This window comes from Prosopis cineraria, unplaced genomic scaffold (assembly GCF_029017545.1).
Source record: "Prosopis cineraria cultivar Desert tree isolate PC_DT_omini unplaced genomic scaffold, ASM2901754v1 PC14, whole genome shotgun sequence".
NCBI classification, from domain to species: Eukaryota; Viridiplantae; Streptophyta; class Magnoliopsida; order Fabales; family Fabaceae; genus Prosopis; species Prosopis cineraria.
The window spans coordinates 17,377,042-17,388,031 of NW_026555345.1; the positions used below are offsets into that span (position 1 = coordinate 17,377,042).

Sequence of the window (10,990 nt, forward strand, 5' to 3'; positions counted from 1 at the left end):
ATTAGTTTCAATGAGTGTATGAAAATTTGATTGAGCATAATGCTATTTTGGTTTAAAATGCAAAATGCAAAATGCAAAGTTAAGAGGATTTTTTAACTATAAACATACTTATGTTTTTAGGGAAATGAAGGTGATGATGTGTAGAGGTGTTTGTGTTAATGAGAAATGAATTTTGAGAAAATGATGAGAAAACATACTTGGGTAGCGCATAGTTGTGAGCCTAACGTAATTGTTGTAATAACGAGTATTTGAAAGTGAAAAAGTGAAAACGAGTGAGTATCGATTATGGCATGATTAGTGGTGGGAGTTCGCCTAGGGATTAGGAGTAGAGAAAATTCATATGGTATTTAGGTTGCTCTCTGGTGTACGGAGATATAGCCTTGTCCTACAGTTTGTTGAGGGACTGTCCTATAGGTTGTCGAGAGAATAGAACCTATCCATCTCCACCAGTTCAATGAGGAGAATAGCTTAGGGTATGAGACGCCCTAGGGATTTGAGTATGGGGGAAGTTATGGTCTAAGAGTGAGTCTTGTGATCTTTGGCCAAGTCACACCTCACGATTGGTGAGCTTGGGTAGTTCAATCACACGGATGGAGCCTTAATCAATGTTGTAGCCCACAATTTCAATTTGAGGAAATAAAGAGGATATAAGGTTGGTTGATCATTGCCTAAGTAAATATGTGACATATCACCCGTGTTAAGTGGTGGCAAGTCGCATGAGTATAGGTCATGTCACATATCTAAGAATATGGTAACAATGCACCTAGTTATGAGAGTTAAAGAAGTTATTTAATGATAAATAACGAGATATGATAGATGCCAGCATGTTTTATATATTTGATTTCCTCGTGTATGTATTTGGTTTATACTTGATATATAACTGCACAGGGTAGATTTAACCTTAATTACTGAGTGGCTAGACTTACCCTCTTTCATTTAATATTTTTCAAGCTTTAGCTTTGGTGGTGAGAGGAAGAAGGCTAAAGATGTGGGGAATTAGCATATTCCTACTGTATGCCTCTAGTTTAGATTTAATTGTGTAATAGTATATGAATTGCCAATTCTAGGATGCATGCAACCACACTTGCACTATTTTATTGTTGGAAATGTTAGATTTGTATTTTGGGCCCTTAGTTTTTATATATGTTAATATATATATATATATATATATGTTTATAGGGCCAAATATAAGGCCAAAATACTAGTACAAGTGTAGAAACAATGATTTGAATATATTCTGAATGATTTGGCCAAGATGCAATGACAAATTGCCTCCCCCTCTGTTTTTGGTAAAATGGGGTTGAGGAGTGAATTTTTATTATACTGATATTTTAGTGCTTGTGACGTACTCCTTCCGGTCCTATTTATAAGTCACTTCTACCAACCTCACCAATACCAATATAATAAAAGTACAAAGAATAATTGTTAATAAAATTCCAAATTTACCCTTCAAAATGAAAAAGGCAAAAGTACAATCAATGAATAAATTATTATTTTTAGAATTTCTCTCTCATGCTTTATCAAGTATGAGACTTTTACAGTGACAGTACAAGACTTTTACAGTGACAGTATGAGGCTTCTGGAGTGACAGTATGAGGCTTCTGGCGGGAATAAAGCCTTTTATAGTGAAAATGAGACATTTACAGTGAAAAATTGAGCCTTCACGCGGGAATGAAAAATTAGAGGCAGTGTTTCACATTTTGAGAAACTTATATCCCACTAAAAGAGAATCAGACAGCATTGAAAACAACAGAAAAGAAAGGCACAGAAACTGTACTTTTCCACCATGGAAAAGTGCTCCTTCTCCTTTGATTTAAATGCTCCAGCCAATGAGGAAGATAGTGGGGACAACAACACCATTTCTTTAGACTTAAATGCTCCTCCCATGTGTGAGAATATCCACCTGAACAGCAATCAAAATGAAGAGCAACATGTTACAATCAATGAAGGAAATGGTAAGAATCTCTCTCTTTATGAAGCCCATGAATATCCCCATCTTTTGTTATTTCTTCTTTCAATGATCTAAATTATTTATGTTCAGCTGATGAGTTAGAGAACATGATTAAACAAAAACGTACAGTAAAATGGCATTAAATGGCTTCAATGATAAAAATCAACCTTTCTAGCACATGAAAGATAGCTCTCTCCCCACCCACCATCTTCATTTTGTATTGTGCAAAGAAAATTATAATGCATTATTGACTAATAAATTCATAGATTTAGTTCAGTTTATAAAATGTGAAGTGATAATATTATATTGACAGAATCGTATAATCTCTCAAGTTCTACATGTTCACCCACAATCTCTGATGATAGCTTTGATAGAAGAAGACAACACTGAAACAACCAATAACACCATATGGTAATACAACACATATATGAAATATGAAGTTGAACATTAGGATGACATAACCATAAGTAGAAATCAAATGATGCTCTAATGTTGTCTCCCTTGTTGCTACTAAAACAATTTAAACATTTCTCAATATCATTTTGAATTATTAAAGATTTAGAACAATTATCATGATACCAGATGCCAAAAACTTACAGGATTTTTGAAGCATATGAATCAGGCTTAGTCACACCAATCCCATCAATGTCTTTATTAAAAGCACCAAATGCAGTATCATAGCCTGCTTCAGCGCCACACACAATGGTTGGAGTACCAATGGTGGCAGAAGAATCAATAATAGGTGACTATTTCAATGCAATGACTATTGTTACAATAGTATGCTCATAGAAGTATTGAACCTTTAACTGCCAAAGCCAACATGAACATATTTTTCAAAATAAATGTGAGGGTAAATTTCCTTGGTCATAGATACAAATTTCTAGATATGAGAACTCTCATGAGCTCTTAAAATACATTAGGGCGAGAGTCTAGCACTTTTGGATTACTAAATAAAACAAAAGCAGCCATTCTCATATGAGAGTGTATATTCTTTAGGAAAAATTGAGTTGAGATAAAGAAAGTAAAAAAATTTATCACAAGTACAAAAACAAAGTCTTGCCGTGAAATATATGCACATAAAGCTTACATCTAAACATCACAAATAAAGAAAAATGACATAATAGAGTTATCGAATATTTACCTCAAATTAGGCATGATGCTCATTCTATAGATATCACAGCTATTGAAAAAGAATCAACTAATAATGAAGAAATGTCTATCACTAGTGCCATTCATCGTGTTTCAGATTGAAAACCAGGAAAAAAAATCAATGACTAAGATAAAAAATGTACATGAAGAAATCAAAACCTCACCCTTGCCTCATCTCTGTTGAGATAACTTCACCGGTGACAACAATGGTATCCTTATCTTTGATGGTATCCTCACAGTTTTAAAAGCTCACCTACAGCAACTTGTATAAATTCTCATTTTTTCTGCAAAAAAGGAAAAAAAAGTTTATTAGATTATATGGTCTATCAAGAAATCTAACATTTGTAAACTTTTGAAACAGAGACAGATATGGGACGCAACACAATTGAATCACCAGGGTAGCCACCATGTAAAAGAAGAAGGTTCTTATCAAATGAAGAACGTGTCTCCATTTACAAGATCTTATTAAACTTAAGCTATCAAGGTAAACTGAACAGTATTACAACAAGAGAGATAGCTTCAGCATATTCAGTTTCAATCAGAGTCATTCAACGCATTTGGCATCAAGTTAAGGAAACAGGGGATGCAAGCTATAGAAAGACAAACAAGTGTGGAAGAAAGGGATCTAACGTGAACATGGAACAAGTCATGGCAATTTCGATACATCGACGGACTACTTATAGGTCTCTTGCAAGTGCACTAGGTGTTAACAAGACATCACTAATCAGACTTTAAAAAAAAGGAGTTCTATGGCGCCACACAAGTGCAATCAAACCATATTTAAAGGAGCAAAACATGCTTGCTTGGTTGAGGTGGTGTTTATCTATGTTAGAGCAACAAAGTATACCAAATGACCCAACTTTCCAATCTATGCACAACATTATCCATATTGATGAAAAATGGTTTTACATGACAAAGAAATCCCAAACCTACTACTTGGCAGTGGGAGAGGAGCCACCACATCGAACATGTAAAAACAAGAACTATGTTGGTAAAGTTATGTTCCTAGTTGCTGTGGCTAGACCTAGATTTGATGCACAAGGAAATGAAATTTTCTCTGGGAAGATTGGTTTGTTCCCTTTTGTTAGAAAAGAAGCAGCAAGAAGAAGGAGTGTGAACAGGAGCAGAGGCACAATGGAAACAAAACCGATCACTTCAATTACAAAAGAAGTCATGAAGTCTTTCTTTATTGACAAAGTGCTACCAAAAATCAAGGCCAAATGGCCAATATGTCATGCAAATGAAACTATTTTTGTTCAGCAAGATAATGCTCCTTGTCATATTGACAATAATGATGAGGATTTTCAGATGGCAGCAAGTGATTGTGGGTTTGATATTCGCTTGGTTTCTCAACCCCCCAACTCCCCTGATTTAAACATTTTGGATCTTGGATACTTTAGAGCAATTCAAGCACTACAATATCAAGAGCCACCTAAAACTATAGAGGACCTTGTTAGAGCTGTGGAGAATTCCTTTGAAGTTTACACATCTAAGCAATTGAATAGGATTTTCCTAACACTACAAGCTACTATGGTTGACACTATGAAAGACAAAGGTTCAAATAAGTACAAGCCAAGCCATTTGAAGAAGGATGTGATGGAAAGAAGGGGTGAATTGCCTAATCAACTCAAGTGTGATCCCTACCTAGTCCAAGAAGTGTTAGAGCACTTAAAAGAAGTGGATGGATAGCTTAGATTAAGGGGTGAATATTTTTGTGAAGCCTCAATGTTTTGGTCATTAATATTTTGTGTTACAATTTTTCATGTAAATTGCAACACATAATATTAATAGTTAATATTTTGTAGTAAATGAAGCAATTTGTGTATGAAGTGGGTAGTTTATAATTTGCCAACAATTTCTATATTGACAATGCATATTGATGCTACATATCAAATTAAAGAAGAAAAAATTCTTTAGGAATTCAAATTAACTCCACAATTACGAAAGAGCTAAATATTCAGCACTGCATATTGATACTATATATCCATTTGTAATTTCCTAGCTACATGTAATCCCTACCATAACAGAGACGCAAAAGCTTACTAAAACAAAAAGCTTGCTAATTCAAAAACAAAACAAAACAGCTCGCTAATTCAAAACATTTGCCATTAGTTTAAATATCATCATCTATCATTCTAATATAATAGAGATGCAGAAGTGGCTAAAATGTCAATACATTCATCCATCAGACTAACCAAAAAAGAATATCATCGACATGCAACTTTAGCCTAACCAAAATAAACTAAACTATTATGCATCAGAATAAGCTTAAAATCTGGACTAATTATACAGAACTATAGAAGGCCCAGAAATTCAATGCTAGTCAGAGCATATAATGCAAAGTATCGTACACAAATCGCTTACGGGCTTTCTCTTCCTCGGTCAGATACTCATAATCTTCATCTGGAAATGGAAATTTGTTCAGATCGAATGGGTGGACAATCTTCCTCTTTTTTCTTTCTCTTCCCCGGTCAGATGTGCCGTTGCCGTTGCCACTGCTCACTTCTTCACTGTCCTTCGTTGCCTCTTCGTTCAAATCAAACGATTGGACTTGCTTTTGCTGCACCACCACAACGTCAAAAAATCGAAAGACCCAAGCGAAGAATCCTTCGGACCATGTGCCCACGAAATCTTCTGATTCAGAGACGTCACCTCTCCAGAGAAGTTGACTCGGGGTATATCTTCTTCCCCATCAAGAGAATCATCGACTGTACAGCCGATTAGCTCATCCCATGACAGATCTTCAAATCCCTTTTTCGTTGAGCTTGAACGGTGAAGATCCATCGACATTTCGAACCACTTCTTTCACGACGAGTCTGAGGCAAACCACGATAGAAGAGGAAAGATAGAAATGAAAGCCGATCGCCGATGAGGCGAGAGCTAACGGGAAGAATGAGAGAAGCGATCGACGGCAGAGACTGAACACGGTGAGAGAGAAGCTCGACTTTGGGAGAAAGAGAGAGTGATCCATAGACACAGGCAGGCGTGAGAAATGTCATACCACTAAGGGTATTTTCGGAACTTCAATCTAAAATGTATAATCATCAGCTCCTAGTGACTTATATTGTGGACTAGAATTGCCTTCTAGAAAACGTCCAATATTGCTGACCGGAGGGAGTATTATGCTGGTAGTCCAAGGTCCATTGGACATGGTTCAGGTGATAGGAAAAGCTTTTAGCAATTGTTGAGGGTTTTGGACATCCATTTTGTGTAAAAGTATTGAAAAGTAGTTTAAATGTGTTTAGGTGTCTAACTTCATAGTATGACATGTTTTGAAAGTAAAACCTATGCCATTAGCTAGTTTATGTAAAGAGCTTTTTGTAGACACATAGATCACGTCATTCGGATGTCGGATGGAGAATCAAGGAGAGTCAGAAGTTTCCTGATTCTATTGTCAAATGACAACAGAATTAGTAAAAATTTCATACAACAAGCTGCGGCGCATGGCACCTAAGTCGCAGCTCATGGCACAGAGAGCAACATGCCACAACGCAGCGTGCACAAGCCGTGGCGCATTGCCCTGTATCACAAAATATTTGTTTTTTTCAATCGTTTTTGACTTCTTTCACTCCTTTGAGGTATTCCATGGTCCTGTAACTTATTTTTACTCTAACATGAAAGATTTTGATTGATTTTAACTCATTTTTATTTAAAAAACTTAGGATCCTTTGCTTTTGGATTAAACCTTGGTAGTCATTCTTTGAGCTAATCCTTTGATTACTATGATTTTTATTTGTTAATTATGTTTAGTGGAGTGAGAATGTTTCATGTCACGGCGAGCATGTCAACGCGCTGCGACGCACGTGTAAAATCTACACTTATCAAATCATGAATTAGACTTGAAAACAGAAGAAAGAAAGAAGGAACTCAAGAGCAGCGATAAAGAGAGACTTGCGATTGCTAGAGCTTGCTTCCAATATGATTTTGGAGGCCTTTCAAGCTTCATATACATTGGATAAGCCTTCCTTTCTTCGCCCTTTCCCTCATTATGCGAAATTTTAAACATTTAGGGCAATGGGAGCTTTGATTTCGGTTCCCTTAGGTTTAAACCAAACCCATTAGATTATTTAAGGTCTTGGGGAGTTAAATCAAGCTTCTAACCCTAAGTTTATAAGTTTTATGGTGATTGAGAATTTTTGTTGAGAGTTTGGATGAACCCTAGGCATAATCTAGAGGTTTTAAGACAATGTGGGGAATTGGCTAGTGATTTTGGTGTGTTGGGATGCTTAATAAGATGGTTAGAGTGTTTAAGAATGGTTGGTGTTGTTAGGTGAGGAATTTAGGTGTTATAGGCACTTAGAACCTAGTGAATTCGGGTTAACGGAGTGATAGTTGATGATTATCACTTGATTATGTAGATTGAGCATTGCTTGAGCCATATCGTGCATATAGAATGTGTGGAGTTAACATTGAGCCATGGAAACCCTTTTGTGTGACAAAGAGTTGAGGTAACCATATAGTTTATTATATTTATTAACTATTATAAATATACATAAGTAAATACAAAGTGATGAATTTATGGTTTAAGAATTTTGTGCATGATTTGATATTAAAAAATGATTTTTAGCATGAACATTGGTTTGTGAAATGGATTTTTGAAAAGTTATTGATTTCAATGGATATGCATATATATATATATATATATGATATGAATGTACATGTTATAGGAATATGGATAAAGCAGTGATAAGTGTGAAAAGCATGATCATAAGGGGTGAGAGTTCACTCAAGATATATGTAAATGTGTGTATATGTGTGAAGATACATGAGTGAAAAATCCATATGGTCGGGTTGGCACCATGGAACATCCGGTACAACATTATATGGGATTGTTACCATGAGACATCCGAGCAATTTAGCAACTCCCTAGTACCTATTAAGGTGCGATTAGGAGTCAATGACACTTCTATTACAAGTGAGTGAAAAGGGAAAAACCATAGACTGTAAGTGGGTTAGATTACTTTTGGCTGGGTGTTTCTACCATCGAAAGTGTGCTCAGGTTAATAAGTGGTTGATCCAGGAGAGCCTATAGTTTCATGTCAGGGAGCATTGGTGATTCGGTGGTTAGATGATCATGCTAGTATGAAATTGTGGGGAATTGCTATAAAAAGATGCACTCATTTCATGAATCTAGTATACTCGATAATTACCTTAGTTTTGATACTTTATTATGATTATTTGTGGTAATAAGCATTTGATGAACTATACTAGTTACTGAGATGTTTATCTCATCCCGTAGTTATATTTTACAGGTGAGGGCTCTGGTAGGGATAAAGGGAAGGAAGGGGCAATTGAAGAGTGAAGAGCATTATAGTATAGCTCTTCCCCTTTTCCCTTTTAGGTTTGTAATGAATATTGCCATTATATAATGCCAACTTAGGAACATGACATTATTTTAGTATATTACTTATATGAATTTGTGATAAGTGTGCATATCTTGGTCCAAGGATGATGTTGTGGATTAAATGTGTGTGCTTGGCCAAATTACAATTACAAATGAAGAATTTGAAGTGATTTGTGTACCAAAATAATCGATTGACATGTGTTAAAATTTAATCCACCCCTTTGTATTATTGTCAAATGGGAGTTTGGTGGTCATTTTGAGTATGATTATTTACATGTGTGATATGAATGAATTGTCATGTTGTGTGTGGTCTATTTGAGATGGTCAAGGTGTCTTTGGGGTTAATGGCATTTGGTAGTGTGAGTTGGACATCTTTGTGTATGTTTTGAGGAAAAAAGAACCATTTTAGGTTTGGGTATCCATCTTTAAAATGAATGATTGTTTGAGTGTGAGACTGGTGCTATTAGCTAAAGGGTTCAAAGAGCTTTATGTGGATACTTAAATTGCCCAAATCGAACGTCGGATGGTGAAATGGCATACTCCGGAAGTTTAGAGAGTTGTCATGACAGCAATTTACTGTCATGATAGTAGGTACGCGTTGCGGCTCATGGTAGTTGTGTCGTGGCGCAAATGGCCTTCAAGGGACTTATCCCTCTGTGCCATCCGTTGCAACAGGCGTGGCTTGTACCACGGCAAATATGCTAGATTTTTAAAAGAATAGCTGGTTTCAACCTGTTTTGAAGGCTATTTGATTTTCATGTTTTCATATTTGTATTTATTTAATTTCTAACTGTAGTTTGAGCTCAAATACTATTTTAAAAACAGTTTTCTTGGGATCCCATTATTTCAACTTATTATATTTTAAAACCCTTGGGTTGTGATAACCTTTACTTGGGATATTATCTAATCTTAGTTATCACAACAGCATGTAAGAATATTATTATGGTAATGTCAAGGCAGACATTACATTTACAGTGTTCTTTGTTATCTTTAATTTTCCTTGGTTTAACTTAATGGATAAACTCATGACTATATCATTTTCCTATACTTATTCCATCTTCGTAAAGGAACAAGTTTTATTTTATGTGACACTTATCCTTGAACCCGAGGCATTTCATAGCTTTTATATGAGAAAAAAAAAAGAAAGAAAAGAATGGCAAGAAGAAAAAGAAATAAAAAGAAGAAAGAACATAAGAAAGGAAAGGAAAAAAAGTTGCCAAAAAAAAAAAAGGAAAAAAATCGAAATGGAAGAGGAAAAATTTTAAGAGAAGAAAAGAAAGGAAATGCAAAAGCAAAAGTCAAGCAAGAATGTAAGGGTTTCTTGAGTTGCAAGTCATTTTACTATTTTGTTCCTTATTCTTTCATATCCCTCTCATTTATATTGTTCATTTGAGTTCATATCCACTTAGTTAAGGTTTGAAAAGTTTTGAACATTGTTGCATGCTCACATTGTGGCCAAGGCATGGTTTCTTGAGCCAAAACCCTACTCTTTCACATGTAAATCCAAGTATATCCTTTTAATAGCCACATTACATCCATAATAAAAACCAACTAATTTTTGAAAACATTTGCAAAATTAGTAGTGGAGAGATAGAGAAATTACAAGCCTATAGTACGGTGCTTTGCTAATGTACATTGAGTGATGTAACCTTTAAACACTTGAGTGGATTGAGAGCAAACACTATATTGTTGTGAGGCTTTATCTATGATTTTATATCTCTTTAATGGTTTATATGTGATGGATAAAGTTCTTTAATTAGGGTAGCAACATTTTCTTTATTTATATGAAAATTTTCTTGATTTTTGGTTTGATTTCCCTTAGCATTTCACTTGCGTTTTCTTCTTTATCTTCTTGGTTTTTAGGAATTGTGCGGTAAGAGGTACTATTTTGATTTGATTTTGCCTGAAGTATAAAAGATTAGTGTGGGAAAATTTTGATAGGTCATATTTCTTACACACTTTTCTTTGGCCTTTTGTACTACATCTTATGATAGGAAACCCTAAAATGTACATTTTTGGTATTAAATTAGGGTTTTAGGGCCTATAGAGAATTTATGCATATTAGGTATTTTGGTCATTTTGCATTTTGTTGGTAATTTAAGGGAAAATCTAAAATTTGACGTGTGCATTGATATGTCTAGTTGGGTTGAAATATTTAGTCTTGAAAGTTACATTTAGACCTAAGGGTAAAAAGTTAACATTTTGGGTTGACTTATTAATTTGGCTAATTTGACTTGCATGTATGCATGCATGGTCACCTTATATTTCTCATGTGTGTTTGTGAAGTTTTGGATATATTTTGAAAATACATGCAGAAAGAGATTAAGGTTTGAGTATTTTCATATTTCATCATGTAACATCCTAAATTTCTTAATCCTGTGATTAGTAGTTAATCGAGGGTAAAGTGAAAATTAGTGTGGGATTAGAGGTTTGCATGATTACTTGACGATTTGATTTATTATTTTTTGTTCATTTTTAGTTATATCATTGTCTTTAGTAGATAACAAACATTTTGTAATTCTAATTCGCAGGAAAGGAGGAGAAAG

General features: G+C 34.9%; 1 protein-coding gene across 1 annotated transcript; it reads left to right on the forward strand.

The window, feature by feature from the left end:
• The first annotated feature begins 3,925 nt into the window (after positions 1-3,925).
• LOC129292345 (uncharacterized) lies at positions 3,926-4,789 on the forward strand. The gene has a single exon (XM_054929916.1). It carries the CDS (start codon positions 3,926-3,928, stop codon positions 4,787-4,789), a length of 864 nt encoding a protein of 287 aa, XP_054785891.1.
• The last annotated feature ends 6,201 nt before the right edge of the window (positions 4,790-10,990 follow it).